General features: G+C 34.5%; 1 protein-coding gene across 1 annotated transcript in view; it reads right to left on the bottom strand.

Annotated features, from left to right (window-relative positions):
• Window positions 1-18,773, bottom strand: part of LOC135214016 (PDZ domain-containing protein 8-like) — a 74,322-nt gene that overhangs the window by 9,194 nt on the left and 46,355 nt on the right. Inside the window, exons 11-15 of the mRNA XM_064248128.1 lie at window positions 12,624-13,024; window positions 11,311-11,762; window positions 9,960-10,155; window positions 9,434-9,676; window positions 1,866-2,039 (exon numbers count right to left, since the gene is read on the bottom strand). Coding sequence (XP_064104198.1) covers window positions 1,866-2,039; window positions 9,434-9,676; window positions 9,960-10,155; window positions 11,311-11,762; window positions 12,624-13,024 — 1,466 coding nt within the window. The remainder of the gene's footprint in view (window positions 1-1,865; window positions 2,040-9,433; window positions 9,677-9,959; window positions 10,156-11,310; window positions 11,763-12,623; window positions 13,025-18,773) is intronic.

Genomic DNA, 18,773 nt, shown 5'->3' with positions numbered 1-18,773 from the left:
AAAATCCTATCACTGGACACTGTGATCAGCCAGCTTTCAGGAGAATATCAACAAATATCATAATGATACAATATCATTGTATCTTCAACTGGGTTCGTGAAGTTTCATAGTAAAATCAGAAAGGAAAGAAATCAGAGGACAAACCATCAGCTACTGGACACAAAAGGTGTGCTATCTGTCCAAAAGGGCCATTTAATCAATCGGTGAATAGCGCAAAGAACACCCACCAAAGATCTAGTACATCCTATTATCAACCATGAGTCAAGAATTCAAGGCATTGCAAAGCATCATATACAATATGCAAAATACTTACCATATCTTTAAGCAATACATGCAGCAAATATCCTCTGGGAAATAGGAAAAGATAAAAATGGATGTCCTTTGGTCACATGATTCCTCTGGACTGGGCACTTCTTACTACTAGTGGAAATAACAGGTAAAAGATAGAGGGTGAAAGTGAATCAGCCAACCTACTATTGCAGTAAGGATAAGGGTATGCCTGCAGTGAGAGAGGGAGAGAGGGTAGATCAATAGAAAGACAGTACGTAATATGACATAAACAAAACTGACAGCACAGAATGAGGTTAGAACACAATGGATAATGGACAAGCCTGCAATCGCCCTCCCATCTGCCAGGCTATCATGAAACCCTAAACTTTCTGCTGCCTAGCAATTTTTGCAGTTTTGCAGTCAATGCTAAATTCATGAATAATAATAATAATAATAATAATAATAATAATAATAATAATAATAATAATAATAATAATAATAATAATAATAATAATAATAATAATAATAATAATAATAATACAGTAAAAAGTCTTCTCTCCCAGAAACTGGCTAATCAAAGTTCCAAAATAATACAGCAAAAATCTGTTTCAAAAGCAGCAACAACTGCTAAGTTCAAACATGTGGTATTCTTGTTAATCATTGTCTAGTTACTCAATACTACTGTACATATACAAACCAACAAAAATATTGGTTAATGAAGTAATTATACTGTATTATAAGTACCATCTGTCCTGCAACCAAATAAAAGGCAATATGTAATATGTAACTATAAGAAATAAACAAAGGTCTGACAAGATGTGGGACTGATTCTGAACATCAGAAATGCACTATCAAGGGTACAGTATATGCCCTTTCTTATGTGTCAGTTCTGTTTGCATTACTACAGTATAATGCACAAATCTAAATGTACTACAATTATTAATAAACTTTTTCCTTCAAAGCATAATACAGTAGTACTGAAACTGTTTATGTGGAAAGCTCCCTCATCACTGAGGTCCACTTCACAGTGGAAGGCAATACGTACAGTACCAAAGTATTGTAAACAGTATTAAGTATAAAAGTATAAACACAAAACATATAAAATACAAGATGTGGTAGTATTACCCATTTTGAAGATAAAGTATTGCAGTACTTGTTGATATGTTACACACACAGAATTAAAAACTTATTATGGATCTAGAAAGTTCACTACTATACATTCAAATGTTGAATACATAATCATGATATTGTCAAGGTTCTTAACAAAGATAACACTGGCTGAAGTAAGCCAATAAAGTGAACATTTACCAGCAGCAAAATGCCTTGTTTTTCATACCTGCAGTAACTGAAAAAGCACAGGAGAGATTTGTATCAAAGCCTGTACGTACGTACGTAGAGTTGAAGGTGCAAAATGACTTTGTAACACAAAAGATAAACATTCAGACAAATTCCTCAAGGCCCAAATAAAGCAGTTGAACTGTGCTAAGGAGAGATGCATGCTATTTAGGTAAAAAAAATATGCAAAAAATGAACAAAAAGGAAAAAAGTGAATATAAATAAGAGCAACAACGACATGCAATACTAAATGCTCCTACCTTTCTACTTTGATGGGGTGAATGAGGAGGGGAAGGGGGTAGTGAACGAGAGTGTGTCCCGTCATGAGATGAGTTTGGAGGGGCCAAATTATTAGCCGAGCCAGCGCGTTTCAAGCTACCTTTGCTGGCACTCGCTACCTGAGCTAACAGGCTGCTCAGGGTGCGCCGTTGACTCTGCGAAATGGGAATTAGGGGATCTATAGAAAATAGTCTAATCATCCTTCCTTCAAGGACCCAATTCTGAATCCCAAAAACTCCTGGGACAGTATTGACAGGGTGATAACTACGCAAAACAAAGCATGACTCTCTGGGTGGAGACTACCTCAGGTAATACATACCATAAATATTAAATGATATATAAAGGACAGGATGATCAATAGAGTAGTAGATAAAAGATGACAACATAAAAGTTGAAAACAGCACTTGAATTTTGGAAAAATAAAAAAAAGAACAGATCAAGGATGACAGGCTAAAAGGGCATACGTAGTTGTAAAGATGAATATGGCAGCAAAGAATAATCTCACTAGTTATTTAAGAAAATAAACATAATACCCTTCAGGAGATATATTGAATATATTGTGCAGTACAAAGTCTTCAGTACACCAGATTTAATGTTAATGACAAATGAGAACCTACAAATAAAAGTAAAAGAGAGTTCCTCAGAGCAAAAATGTTTTGGTACAAGTGTCAGTCACCCTTTGAGAAGAAAGTAATCATATCCTGATCAAATGTCAAGAAAGGATTTCCTTTAATGCAACAAGGGACTATCATCCATGAGACAATTTGCTCATGGAACTTGGAGTTCAGGGTATTCAGGAAACAATACTACTGACAAGATTCTTGGTCTAGAAAACAAAATCACTGAGGTTATTCACTCCTCTCAAATGCAAAAAGAATTCATTGCTGGCCTTAACTGCAATGTACAATATTTAATAAGTGTTGTAGTGTGTAAAGTATAAGGCTGAAGTCCACCGTAACTATGGCTATTATTTAACTGATTCATACCAAGTCCTTCCTCCAAAATTTGCTATACTGTACATAGTTAGCACTGTCATAAGTCTAAATGTCTGAAAATACTTGTGCTATCTTCAACTCTATGCTTTCTTTTCCACAGCAGTTGAAATATATGTCACCTAATACTGTCAGGAAACTAATTATTGTTTGAAGGTTTCCTTATACAGTACCTACACATGTGGCGGGAATGAGAAAAGTCTGTGGTACACAAGACTACATCCAAGCTCCAATGAAGGTCAGTTGTTTGTCTCATGGGTAGTTGCTGTTCTGAGAAAATCCCTTCTTAACAACTGAATGTAATTGTTTGCATTACTGGATTAATTATAAAAAGTTTTTTACAAAAAGAACACATACCAATAGGCTAACAATGCTGTTAATACTATGATATCAGCAACTCGAGATATAGTCATCAAAACTGGACAGTATTGCCACAAGTGTAATCACTCTATAAATGTATGGCTTTATAAAGTTAGTTCTACTGATACTTCTGAAACAAAAAGAATAATGCAATGGTACGGATGAAAGAAGCTATGCTCTTCCCCAGGTATTAAAAACTTCATGCATCCTACTCATAATGTGTATGTCATTTTGTCCAAAACATGGATGAATAATTCATTGCAGGTTCAATGGAACAGCAATAAATTCCTGCCCTAACCTGAAATGAGTGAAAGATTTTTAATCACTTGGGTTATGCTATCAAAAACCAGCTCTCTAATGGTGTATAAGTTTGCTTTAAAATGAAAAAACCTATTAAAAGCTAAGCCTGGATATGAATGATATACATAATAAATATTAGGAACAATCCTTGGGGCAAGGGTACCTGTTATAAACTGAGTAATCCAACAGAAAGGTTTGCTTTACATCTTTTACCTTTTAACAGAGTGGTTAGACTATCAATGATGCCACTCAGTTTCTTTGTTAGAATTCCCCTATGGACTGTATAAAAAAATATACCGAGTGAAAAACATGAAAATAAAAAACTATTTCAATAAAATGTTAAATATTGATGATGAAATGAAAGTTCTTTTTATCTTTACTTGAATAGTATATGAAAGCTTCTTTATGTATATAGAAGAAATTAAGATGATTTGAGAACCAAATGATGATGATGATGATGATGATGGATGTGCAGTGACTACTACACCAAAGAATTTACATCTTATATGGCCTACTGTGCAGTACAATTTACAGTATATACAATACTAATACATAGATGCAATGATGTACAGAGCACTATGCATCACGAGTGTTACAAAAGTGATTAGTAGAAATAAGATACTTTTCATTACCTAAGTGAACTTACATTAACTAAAAACACCACAGAATACTTGGCTTGTAGAAACAGCAGGAGATCCTGGAGTCTGGCAAAGTAGTCTCACATTACGGCAGGACAAAGATGGCATCACAAAATTATATGACCGCTAACTTATCACGCACCAGTTATTAGCAAGGCTGTGGACTGATTGGTCTGTCCTAAAACGTTATCAGCTAAAACATACAGAAAGGAGTGCCTTGAATCTCTAAGCTGTACTACAAAGTACAAGAGTGATCTGAAATACAGTGACACTACATATGAAGAAGCATTAAATAAAAAAGCAATTCTAAATCTTTTTCCAAGAATTATACTGTGTGGGATTCTCTTAGCTTATTCAGAAATATACCGTTTTCTTACATCGTTCATGATATCAAGTTCAACCGTGTCATATGAATGGAAGCACAATTACATACAAGATTTGCAAATAAGCTTATCATTTCACATATGCAGAAATCAACATCCCATGCCTGAAAAGGTTCTCAAATTTCTTTTCTTCAGTAGAGGATTGCACTGCAATAACATCATCCCTTAAACAAAAGTTTATCAACAACACAAACAATTCATAAGTTCAGAAAGAAAAGACTTCATCAATTATCACACCCTAATCTTCAGTGAAGTAACACCGCATAGTCTAGATTACCTGTAAATGCAGACATTAACACAACATATCAATATCAAGTGAACATCAAGATGAGAAAAAATTTGGAAAATGAACATAACTTTTTTTAAATTAAACAAGAGAAAAACTCCTGTTCATAAACAAACAAACACAAAATTACATATTCATATACTATTATTACACTGCACACATAATACGTACAAACTTGGAAAAAATAGTCCAACATCATGACTCATGAGACATTTATAATTCAGGATTTCTGATGATGTCTGACACTGTAAAGGAAAGATGATATAGATAAATGGGTAGATTTTCTACCAGTCACAAGTGGTAATTTTCAGTATCTTTCAGAGTCCTATACAGTCTTGTTGTTCTTACTAAAGAGTATATTACGTACTTTAGATGACTCCATAGCACGAATTGGAAAACTGTTCGACATGACACCACTATAAAATAAAAACTGGCCATGACCACAGTAATCATGTCATGGGATAACATGGCCTTATTCATCATTCTCTTAAAAACATAACAGTATCCAAAATAAAGTCAGTATCCAATTCTAGGTACTAGCGATAAACTACTACTTTATACTCAGTAAAATGAAAGGGGTATTTCAGGGCTCCAAGCTAAAGTAATGTCAAAGATGCATGTAACAATTCTAAGCTGTTCCTATTCATTTCTAAATACTGCACTGTACAGTACTTGAACTCTACAACAAATGCTTTTAATGGAGAGAATTATGATGAAATATTTATAAACCTGGATATCCAAGACTCTGGGAATCATTTCTATATCCTGCCCCCCGTGCATCGGGTTCTCGTGGTAATGAGTCAGTAAGGAGTGGAGTTTGTGGGAGATCCTCAAGCCCAGGACACGTTTCTAAACCAAAGTGGAACGGGGGGAAAAAGCAATTCACGTTTCAGATTACTGTATCAAAACAGAATTGTAGGATTAATTGAATATTCTCTGAAATGCAACAAAGTACAAAACCAAAACACAAATATTAAAAATAAAAGACCGTATGTGATTTAAGCTTTTTTTCTATAGATGTAAATGACTTAGGAAATGAAAAAGTACAAATCCAAAAAATTTAAATAAAAAAATAATCTACGCTTTTCACTCTAAAATTAGTCTAAAATGAAATGTGGTTAATGTACATGGTGACATAACACAGCATAAAAGTGAAACTAGTTATGAATCTTTACTGTTAAACATCCTGATAATATGGGAAGTGGTTAAGACAGAGTAAACATCATCATACCACAGGGGAGAGTTTAACAGCCCAAAACTTTTGGACAAATAAAAAATAAAGGAGTACAGTAGGTTCTTTTACCAGTGGGATCCCCGTTATTTGACAGTACAGTATGATCTTTTACCAGTAGGACCCCCCTGCTATTAAACATCAAACTGTCGTCCATTTTTCATTTTAATCATTAACAAAGAAATAATCAACAGAATCTAGTGATACTTTGTTATTTGGATGAAGATACCGCCAATTGGATGTGGGAAATGAAAGAAAAAAAAAGTCACCAACTGTTTCTCCTAATAGTACATATTCACCTAATTATAGAAGCCATTTTATACGTTAGTTGCTACACATCTCACTGTTTGAATACCTCATTACCTTGCTGTAAGGCCTCAGGATGGTACTAATTAACAACTTTAAAGGATAAAAGCACATCCATGACACCATCAGCAAAATCAACAAAATTGCTAGAATGTCTTTCTCCCCGTCTGGATGTCAGCACCAACATGAGACCTTAATTAAGATAAAATGACTCAAAACAGTGGGTGTTTTCCAGTGGTACAGTTTAGTTGGACATCTTCCCTATGAAATACTTGATTAGATCACCTCCATTTTTATCCTTAAGAACTTAATCCTTTTAAATTTGTGCATACTATCCTTTTCATAAAAAGTCTACATCCCTATTCTGCTGTGTCACCATGTTTTGATAGTCAAAGTCAAAGTACTGTAGGACCTTTACTGTCAAATGGCACTGTGGGACATCTTGTAGTGATATGGATACCAGGCAGCTGGACTGCCGTGCCTTTAACTCTAAGCTGATGCTGGTACATATTCATAGCTGTAAACATTCAAGTAAGGCAATGGTTTGTGTCAAAGCTGTGAAAATTACTCTTTCTTTATCTTGGTTGTGTCCGAATTTCTCATTAAATATTTTTTTTTGCTTTGTTTGGTTGATGCGTATGCGTACTGGGCTTTTATAGGTTATAGGTGGTTATGTGAGGTCTTCAGACTTCACTGGTATCTGCATTTATGGCACAGGATATCAGTCATGGTTTCAAGATGCTGGTTTGATCTTTGCAAAGGTTCTCCTAGCTTCTAGCTTACACCATTGCTTTTAGTATGATACACATTAGCTCTTGAATCCTAGGAGACTACATGTCAAAGTTGTCACATTTTGTTATCAATTTACCAAAACACATGATTTGGAAATATAGTAAGATATTCATAATGTAAAAGATAAATTTCAGCCTTGCAAGGTGCAACATCAAAGGCAGACTCCTTACTTAGACAGGGCCACCTGGCTGGGTGTTTAAACAGGTAGTACATAATTATCATTGTGTAAGTTGTAACTCACCTGCTTGGAACAGCTGCTTATCAAGTCTATACTTTTTTATGGAACTCAAATCAGAATTAATGTCATGCAGTTTAGAATAATAATAATAATAATAATAATAATAATAATAATAATTAATAATAATAATAATAATAATAATAATAATAATAATAATAATAATATCATCATCTCTGAAGATGTGGATCTGCCATAATAATAAACTAAAAGGATGATTCTTATAACAAAACGACCACTAAGTACACAAATATATCATATAATATTGCAACTACAGTATAAAAAATAAACTCTTGCACAAAGGCATAGAAAAAACACATTTTACAATGGCATACAAATACTACCTGGCAGAATATATACATAGCTAAGACTCCGTCGTCCCCGACAGAAAATTCAAATTTCGCGCCACTCGCTACAGGTAGGTCAGGTTGATCTACCGGCCTGCCCTGGGTGGCAGGACTAGGAACCATCCCCGTTTTCTATCATATTTTCTCTCTTCCACCTGTCTCCTGCGGGGAGGCTGGGTGGGCCTTTAATTGTATATATCTGCCAGGTAAGTATGTATGAAACTTTATTGTAACATAACAATATCATTTTCATACAATCAACTTACCTGTCAGATATATACATAGCTGATTGGCACCCTTCGGTGGAGGTAAGAGACAGCTACTATATGGAATAGACAGGTAAACAACATATGTTGTAGGTATAAATAAAACCTTGGTTCCTACTGAATAGTTGGTAGACTTGGTGGGTGTTTGCCCAGTAGTCTGCATCACCTCAAGAAACTTTAGGCGAGATATGTGATCTATGGCCAAGAGTTCTTGTGGGTCTGCCGATGGGGTCTTACCCACTTACTCAGCAGAGCCTAAAAGGACTTTGTCAATGGGTGCTGAATCCACTTATATGACAATACACCTTATGAAGGAGCACACAACCAATCCCGACCACCTGATCCTAACCATGTGTTAGAACTAAGGATTGTTACGAGTTATCCCCGAACTCGTCACAACAACCGTAACTCAAAAAACCACTACGCACACATACAAATCAACCTATAATATAGTAAAATCATAAGAGAAAACTATTTTTGTATAGTTATCTCCAAATGATGTTACCAATAATTATAAAAAAAAAATATACTAAATCAGCAGACGCATTAGTCCTCATTCTTGCGTTTCATTTCCTTTGAATGGTGCAGTGATTTTTTTAGCATACTATTTTTATCTATTACCAAAAAGTTTCTACCTTATCTTGTATTATGTTTAAGCCTTAATACCTGAATCTAACTGAAAATACACTAAAATACACTTCCAGTTCATACTAAATTGCTGGCTTTGTACATTAGTTTTTCCTTACATTAACTGCTTTTCTCTTAACTTTATCTTTGGTTCCTTCATAAGAAAATAAATTGGTAAAAGTATATGAATCTTCAAAAAGCCAGATCTTTAAAGATTTACTATACTCTGATAAAAAAAAAAAAACCCTTCAACAAAACTTGCATAAAAAATGAAAAACCTCTCCAATGCCACTATAAACTAGAATATGGGTCTTTGAGGATTCACTGAACTTGAAATAAATAAATTATGAACTTTAACAACATCTTCAAAATAAAATGGAATATCTGTCCAAACAACACAAAACTTTTGTTAAAATGGCATGATTTCCAGATGGTAATAAAGTCCTAACATAAGAGAATGAATTAAAAGGAGGTGATGGTTTGTCTTGAGCAACTTCACATAACAGAAGAATGCAACCATTTCATCCAAAACATTATGAAGTTCCTCTATCATCAACATAATCACTAATATTTTCTACCTCAGACTGCCTCAAAAAAGTGATAGCCTGCAGTGTGATGGTACGTATTCAGTAGTATTGTACTACACATCATAACAGAAAGCTGTAAATGAAGGTCTGTGAAAATTGTACTATATTCACTTGAGTAATCGCTTGAAAACACTGACTTGACTATTTCTCTTATCAGACTGTATGATTAGAATAAATCAATAACAACATGGTCTCTTACATGTGGCGACACAGGTGGCGTATTCCCGGGGCTACAATTGTCTCCCCCCGATCCTGTTGCAGCTGTTGTGATAATTTCAGGGGTGTCTTTTGTCTCCGTGGGCTCTTGAGAGTCGTTCTTGGGTGTATCTCTGTAACGTAATCCGCTAATATCACATATGGTCTCGTCTCCACATCTGACCATGCATTTTTTATGACAGACAATTCCACATTCCCCACACTGGTAAGCATCTTTCAGCCAGATCTGCAAAGCAATTTCTTTTTTAACAGTTTCTGTTTCACACCTGCAAGTAAAGAATTGTAATTCTGAGTTTTGTTTGATAGAAGAATTTCGAAGAATGGTCTCTGTAAATAATGGTCCACCTTAAACCAGGACAACTTTCAGCTTCATTCAGAGAGAACATAAAGTTATACTATTATATTATACCTTGGTACTTATTATGTTGACGAATTTTTCTACCTCATTCTTATCTGTTTCTAGCTTAAAAGCATTTTCTTGCCTCTAATCAAAGACATACTGTACTAACCTTCTTCTTGCAGAAGTTACACTGAACAGCAGAGTTAAAATGAGTCCTCTTGAAATCGTGAATTCGATCCTCCACTATGTCATGCATACCATAACTATCGTCCTCCTCTGATACGGTACCATCTGTCAAGCTTTCATCTTCTGAGATTGGACGGCTTGATACCTTGTCTTGATTCACTTTCATTTGTATATCACATCTGTGCACATAAATTAAGAGGATTAATAAACTACAACTTGTACAGCTTTAGGAGTGGATGATAAGCTCATGCATTTTAATAGTCTGTACAAGATTCAACTACAATGCCTTGAATGATTCAAGCATCTTGTTTTCTGTAGCCTAGAGAGAGATGAAAATTACAACTATGCATATGCACTGTAAGAAAAATAAAGCAAAGTTTGTAGTTGTACAGATAATATAAAGTATGTTACAAAAAATTCAACATAATACCCTGACAACAAAAAGAAAAAATACAAAAATGCATATGGACTGATGTCTGTTTTTGAATCACCACTATATAATACATATGAACGATCTATGCATTTTAACTAAAACAACAAAACGTAGAGAGTCATTTTACTTAAAAACAAATAAAACAAATAAGTGATTTAGGATGACAGGCATAATGACAGCCATTCATCAGCTAATAAAGGAAGAACAGTACTGATCCAAAACTACAGAGATCATGGCTTGGTATACTGCTGATGAGAGAGGCAAAGACTTCCCAAATCACTAATTGTGAAGTATTAAGAGGCACTCTAAGTTTCACCCTTTGAGGTATCTGATATACTGTGACAAAAGAAAATTCTTTCTAAACAAAATCCTATTTGGATTACAGGGTGAGTGGTAGGACTTAACAAATACTACCAAGATATGATCATTATGAATCAGTTTACAAGACACTAGGAATAACTCTGGATTGTCTTATCTAATGATTGTACTTTTGATCTCTTGATTAAATTTTGGAGGTAAATCTATGCAACAACAGAAAACAAGAGTAAAAGTCTTTCATCTAAGTACTGTAGACAGCATTGTAAGTGTGTGTGTGTGTGTTAGTGTACAAAAAGTACCCTAACTACTTTTCCCTGAAGGATATAATTTCCCTGAATAATTAAAAAGTCAAACAGACATAAATCATGAAAACTCTTTCAAAATAAAAGAGCCTAATTCAGAACATAATACAGTCAGAACATTGCAAGGCCAATAAAGCTAAACAACTAATTCCCATCTTCACAAAGCATCCAAAAATTCAGCACAGCTAAAACTCTACCCTGTGATTGTTTTCAATAGGACAAATGAACATGAACCTGATTATAATTATTTCACAAAACTTTAGAGACAAAAACAACCTTACCTGTCCTGTGGTTGGTAAGTGAGGGACAACATAACATCTCCATAGCAGAGGTTCATATCAAATCCTTTATGAGGGGTTAATGGGTCACCTATCACTTCAGGACATTTGGGATGGGGTGGTTTGAGAGTCAGGATCCTCACAGCATGCCCTTGGGTGTTCAGTGTTGTTTCAGGAATCAAGGATATGATAGGGATGTTTACATAACCAACCAAGGTGTCTTCGGTGAGGTCGGCAAGAACTTTATCCTCCTTGAACTTGGCTTTTTCAGCTTCTTTTAACTTCCTCTTCTCTTTATCTCTGTCCCTCAGCAAAAATTTACAGTCTACGTTTTTCTCCGCGCAATCTACATCACAGTCTTGCTTAGATGAGCTACTTTTACTCCAAATGGCTACATTCAGATACTTGTTCTCTTCTTCCAGCCAGAACTCAAAATCACTGTTAAATACTGGATCCTGCAAATAGGAGATAACCTTACTTTTCCACTCACAAAGCAAATACTGTAAACTGTGGTACCCAATATCACACATAAAAGTACAAGAACTTATCCTCATGCCGACAAAACCATACAAAATATATAACAAAGTAAAATACCTACATCTTCAGATGTAATGCTAAGCTTGAATATTGTCAAAGAACTATACGTAAAGACTTAAGATTATTATTACTATTACTATTATTATTATTATTATTATTCAGAAGATGAACCCTACTCATATGGAACATGCCCAATAGGGCCAATTACTTGAATTTCATGCTTCCAAAGAACATAATAGCTCATTTGAAAGAAGAACATGGTGCTCATGTGAAAGAAGTAAGAAAAACTAACAAAGATATAGAGGCCTACAGCTTAACTACATAACCAGAGACCAGTTAACTGGCCAACAAATTATCAGATTTGGAGCACTAAAATTAGTGTAACACTATATCCTTGGATATATAGCTCAGTTTTAACATAAGATAGCACAAGAAATAGTAGGAAACAATATTTGTTTACACAGATACATTGAAATGTCTAAATTGCCAATTAGTACTACAACCTGGTATGTAATTTGGGTAAGGATGCATCATACATGGTCAAGGTTAGACTACCGACAAAAAATGTGGCAGATTCTTGGCTGGAAAATATTCTCAGCTGTGTTATCTAATTCGTGAATACAATATGGTTGTTTTGCAAGAAAACTTATTTTTTTTACAAGAAAACTGGTAACTCATGAAAATAAACTTCAAACCTCAAAGTTTTGTGAAGGCCTCCAAAGCCAGAAGGTTTATATAAAATACCTGAATAATGCGCAATATTATTTCATGGTACTTACTGTATTTCCTTCAGTTGCTGGAGTCTGAACAACCTTGATATGTGGCCTAAATTTTGAACCATATCTTCTCCCATGACGTCTTTCCATCTGCTGAGGAATGATAATCTCAGGGGAGGTTGGTGTGCCTGCTTTACTGCTCTGATTAGATGAGGGCTTCTCTGACGAACCAGAGAAGTTTTGATTGACATTGGTAGGTCCAGGAGACTTATCTTGGTTACTGTTGAGGGCTGAGCGTGGAACACTTCTGTTTGTGTTTGGGGCAATGGGGGATCTGTCTTGGTTCAGTGTAGATGGTCTAGGGTCACTAGAGAGCGTATGAAGTTCCAACAATTTGCGCTTCAGTTCCGGGCTGCTGTTGTGGCTTGAATCGGGAGTAGATCGACCACTCCCACTGACATCACCTGGAAAAATACATCAAGAGCTGTTTGAGCTTAAACTTCATCAATTTGATCAGTTTTTTTTTTTTCCACTACACAAAAATACTTTAGATCAAGATCAAGTTTAGAGGGAAATTAAATCTTATATTTTTTCATCAAATTTATTTATACAGTAATTGTTCTAAAAAAAAAATCAGCTATTTAAAAGGTCCAAAACAGGATTTCTGGCACTTAATCAATTCAGCTTTCACCGAAAAAGTATTTAAATCCAGCAGCTAATTAGAAATATATAACACACGATTTCAAACCTATCAAGTTGTCAATGACTAACAAAACTTAAGAAAAGCATTACAATAGTTGTAGTATTATTCTTAATTATACAAAAAAATTAAACTTTGATAGCAGACTTTAAGAATCACTGCCCTTTAAGTTAATAAATGTTATTTAGTGGAAAATAGTACCCAGGAAAGTTACTGCATATAATGATCCATCTGGTTTATGAAGTGAATTTCTAATCAAGCTCTCATCTCCTAAATCACAGACCACAATTAGTTTAATAAATACTGTAAAAATAATTAAATAATCTTATCTTGTCATCTCTCCTTTTTTTTGCATAAAAATAGGAACAAGAGGTTCCTCTAATCAATCTCTAACAGGAAGGTTACCAAAGAGTTACCCTTTTGCTGTGTTAAGTTTCTTGACATCATTTCAAACTTTCTTCTACTATTTACTAATGATAAATTTTCTATACCCAAGTTTTTTGTCATCATAAGCAATTCTATTCATCACCGAAGCTTTTGCTCCGTGATAAATTAGCAAAAGACCATTTGAGAATTAACATTGTCAGGAATGTAACCACTTAGTGCTAAGTGGACTTACTGTCTTGACTCCATCATATCAAAGCTGGCATTAAAATCTGATGACCTTAGGCAAGTTCAATAATAATGCTTTTCACTGATAATATTATGGAAAGGGTCTGCAATAATAAGACTTTTAAAGCAGATTCTATATTTTAAAAGTTGTTTATAACCTTAATGTCCAAATATCTTTATCCTGAATTAAGATCTGGTTGTTGTCAACTGCAATAATTCAAAGAACAAATTCCCTGAAGTTACCAACTTAAATCTTAATGATTCTGTTCTCCAAACTGAGTTTAATTTTCATAAGAATTCATCTGCAAGTAGTGTTACTGTACTTTTTATATTGAGGACAACCTGAAAACAAGTCATTAAGCATGATTAAGCATTATCACTTTTAATTGTTTGACATAATGAAAAAAACCAGGAGAATTTAGAACTTTTAAGTAACAAGCAAAACTGCCATTATTTTACCTAACATGGCACGAAGTTATGAATGGAAGGCAAAGTTTATCAAGTAGTGATGTAGCCAAAGCTTCTAAACAAAACCTATTACTCTATACACCACCAACTAATGACATACTGAATAAAAAAAATTTTACGCGGGGTATTCATTTATACACAAGCCCTATCATACTCTAAGTGGTTACAACAGCAACGACAGTTCTCATTAGGCCTTCTCTACATGTGTATCATGTGACTATGAACACAAATAGGTACAAGTACTTTCTTAAACGTGAAAATAATTCTCCAACAACAAATGGGGAAAACAAATTGTTTACCAACGAGCATTAAGGATAATTACTGTGTAGTAGTACTATAAACTATCCAATGACTAACAGTTAATTAAAATCTAGGTCATCATCAATTTCTACAAAATCAATTAGTACAATAGTGTTGCATATTTAAATTTTGCTCTTTTTAATTACAATAGAATGCATTAATACTGTATGAATCCACATACACTGACTTATAGGCATACTTTATGGTAAAGTCTACCAGTGGTTGTGTGACTTACTATAATAAAGTACTGTACATAACATTATTATTTTCATCTCTAGTTTACTTTAAACAATCTAGTATTTTACAAATTTGGTTTATTATAAAACAATCGTTTCAAAGTCTATTTTTACCGACATTAAGCTTTTGATTAATTCATCAGTACAATGAGTTACAGAAGAATTTTTGATATTTGTCAAGAGCCAATATGAATTACTAACTGAGATGAAGAAAGAGAGGGAAATAAAATTAGTCAAAGGACAACCACAGGTAAATGACACTTCACTGAAGGGAATGAACAATATACTGTATACATACCAGTTATAACTTGGGCATATCTTGTAAATGAATCTATTGTTGTGTACCAAATACAGTACACAATTTGGTGGGGGGAAAAAGTCAGCTTTGAGATCACTGAAAAATATATTTCAGCACAACTGCTTGTGCTATTTTTTTATGGAATAAAAATTATAGTTTAACCACAGGAAAAGGCAATCACTCAACGTCACAAAATACATCTCCGTGCCCATAACAGTCAACTACAATTTAAAAGTGGATTTTGACTGTTATACAGACATTGATTGATTACATATAAAAAAACCAACGCAGTCTCTACACTGACCATTTAAAACACATAACCTAGAGCCATAGCAATTTCATTTTCAGTTAGTTCCAACCTTTAGAGTTCAGGTCACTTTATAGTATGCATGCACACACAAACAAATATGACTGAAAGGTTCTTTACACTACACAGCAAATGGCTGCTTGGATTTAACTTTAACAGTTTGACATACCTCAAACTTTATTAATGTTTTAGTGCTACACATGTATATATTGGCAACACTTGTAAAGAAGAAATGAGATGGTAACTATCATCCACTGATAGTAATGGTTTAAGGGAAATTATAAAGAGCTTTAATAATTCATATTCAAATTATGTTTGGCTACCCAAGTTGTTTAATCTGACCAGTTTAACCAGACCAGAATTAAAATACTAAACTCTAATACAGCTGGCCAAAGATAATGCAAGGTACTCCAGCCAATACAATTATCAAAACAAATACCTACATCAACTTTCACTCAAACCAAACATATATCTTCTTCCACATTTACACTTCATAAGGCCTCTGTTTTTGCTCTAAACATAAAATCGAATTAAAAAACTGCATAACGCAAAGAGCTCTAAACATACAGTATATACTGCTAAAGCAAAATATAAAACGAAACTAGACATCACCAAAAGACATGGATATAACTTACACCTATGATAAATTGCAATGAAATTCTGAATTATGTAATTAAGAGTACAGTATTTGATCATTTTGCCTCCCACAATCCTCTCACTATTTAAAGCAAGGAATATTTATCACATCAGCATCAACATACCTTCAGCTATCCATACAACAAGTTTTTCCATAATTATGTACATGGATTCTTTTCCAGCATTCACAAGCCATATATGGTACTGTATATTTTTTGTATCCAAGCTCCTCATACCTTTGATTATAATTGTTCAGCTAAATGTTTGCAGTTGCCAAACTTAAGATGCTAGCCTAGCTTATCTGTCCTACTCAAAAGATCTTCCTGAAAGAGAGTAGTCCGTACACTATTCTACAAACAGCAGCAGTATGTAAGGTAGAACCTAATCTGTGGTAATACTGACAAAAAACTCTTAAGTTCTAAGTGAATATTCAGTACTGATCACTTTTTCTGACTCAAAATCCTGTTTGCAAATGCCTATGAACATGCTGTCATACACATCAATGAATAATCACCAGCTCTGGAGATTCATTGCCTGTCAGTTGCCAATAAAATGAAAGACATGAAGTCCTTGAGTCATGCTGGAAATTCCATCAGCACTTCAGATCAGCAACCTTTAAAACACTCAAAATTAAAAGCCAGTCCTTTACGATCTAATGGCATTAGGGACATAAAGTCTTTCTTCCCAGCCTTTGATTCCCAACTAAGCAAATTTACTCATTGGTAGCTGGACTGACTGGGTGAGCAGCAGTGGGAATCAAATACCAGCTCAGTTCTCTACTACTGGTGAGCTGTTGGTTTGGAATTTGCATGAACACAATTCAGAATCTACATGCAGGCATGTACTATATATCTTAGGCAAACTAAGCGATAAAGTGACAAAGACCTCACCTCATTTCTCTGTAGTTTTCAAAACTATTGCTTACCAGCTCTTTACTCTGTGAAGGATGAGAAGCAGTGCTTTCAACGTGGTATGGCCTTGGCTAATCTGTGAAAGAGGCTGACACAGTGGGCCTAATACATATCAGCACCCCATTGGCACCACCTACATTCTTCTTTGTCTTTTGAATTCTCATTTGTTCCTTCTGGCCACTTCCCTTTTGCTGGTCCAACATCTCTAACTTTACTGTGTCCTAATTCTCACCTCTCATTTAAGAAGAAACCCCTCGGGTGACAACTGTACGAGTCAATGTGACCTGGTAGTCTTGTCAAACTAATTCTTAATAAAAAAAAATAAACTCATTTGAATTATCTGATACCAGCAGTCTACCTCTTGTGTAAAATAAGGAGCAGACAACATTTCTATTTCAATGGTTAACAATTAGTATCTAAAGCTTTCAGACCTCAATGTTACTCATATCTTTTATAATTCCCCTAAAGCACTAACACCTAATCCTAGGAGCACACAAAACTCAGTGGTCCCAGACCCTAAAGGTTAGTGAAATGAAATTGCTTTATATAGGCCACACAGCAAAATCATTAATGCATAAAGATCAAGACACTCAACAGTTTTCCCCTTTGCGATCAGCTACAAATCCTGTCAGAAATCTGAAAAGTGACAAGAGACATCAGAGAAGCCGGTAAAAACTAAAGAGGACTGTTATATATCAAGAGAGAAAAGAATATGATACATATACACAATACAGAAAGCTGCACCTCTCTATTTTGCAAAAAGGTGTAGTGTAAAGTTTTTCTTTACACAAAGAATACCAGTAAACAATAGGACACAGATTCACAAAAGAATTCCAAAAATGGATCACACCTAAGGTTGACTGCAAACTCCATAATATCCAGAAATTCAAACTATATAAAATCACTGAAACATGATTTCTATAAGAGCTATATGACCACTTACGTCAAAGAGGACTCCAGACAAGACGAACTCACTCAGGATCAGTTTAAGTCTTTATATGGAATCATCAAACTAAGCTTCGGAGCTGAAAAGAAAATACTTCCTACATAATCCAACAACTGCTAAACAGTTTCAGATTAGGAAACATCATAGAGGGAATGACAGGAAAATTCCAAATACCAGTCTAGGTTTCCAGTAAGATCAAATATACCATGTATGACTCAACATTCGACATGGGACTAAAGTATGGGTATGTACCTTGATACTGTACTGCTCTGTGACTTGCTTGACTGCAAGAAGACATGACTAAATACCAAATACTAGTTTATAAGCAAACTAGAAACTATTTAGGAAACGGGCAAAATAACAATAAGCTAAATAGGTTTACAGAACCTAAATCAACATGCAGTTAAGAATAAAGTAGGAAAGTTTACGTAGCCTAATTCAGCAAAAACACAAAAGCTATTCAACTCACCTACTAATATTTAAAGCAATTCAGTGATTTGGACGGAGAGTGCTGCACACAAAATAAATTTCACAGACTTGAACAGCAACAGCAGAGAAATTCAAGAACTTAAAATACAATCAATACAGGTGTAGTTGATCCCAGGGGTAACTGATTATATGATCTGATTGTACTGTTAGGTCACGGATCAATAATGTATCACTGTTAAAGAATGGATGACCTTTGTAATTCAACTCTAAGCATATATTTGTGATACTGTGAGATTATTGTTATGAATTAACAGTAATAAATCAACTTCTGTATACCAAGTATTCTACGTTGTTGTGGCTGAGTTGGGTA

Source organism: Macrobrachium nipponense, chromosome 43 (assembly GCF_015104395.2).
Source record: "Macrobrachium nipponense isolate FS-2020 chromosome 43, ASM1510439v2, whole genome shotgun sequence".
Lineage (NCBI taxonomy): Eukaryota > Metazoa > Arthropoda > Malacostraca > Decapoda > Palaemonidae > Macrobrachium > Macrobrachium nipponense.
Note: the sequence above shows the minus strand (reverse complement) of the source record. Positions and strands in the feature narration are given on the sequence as shown.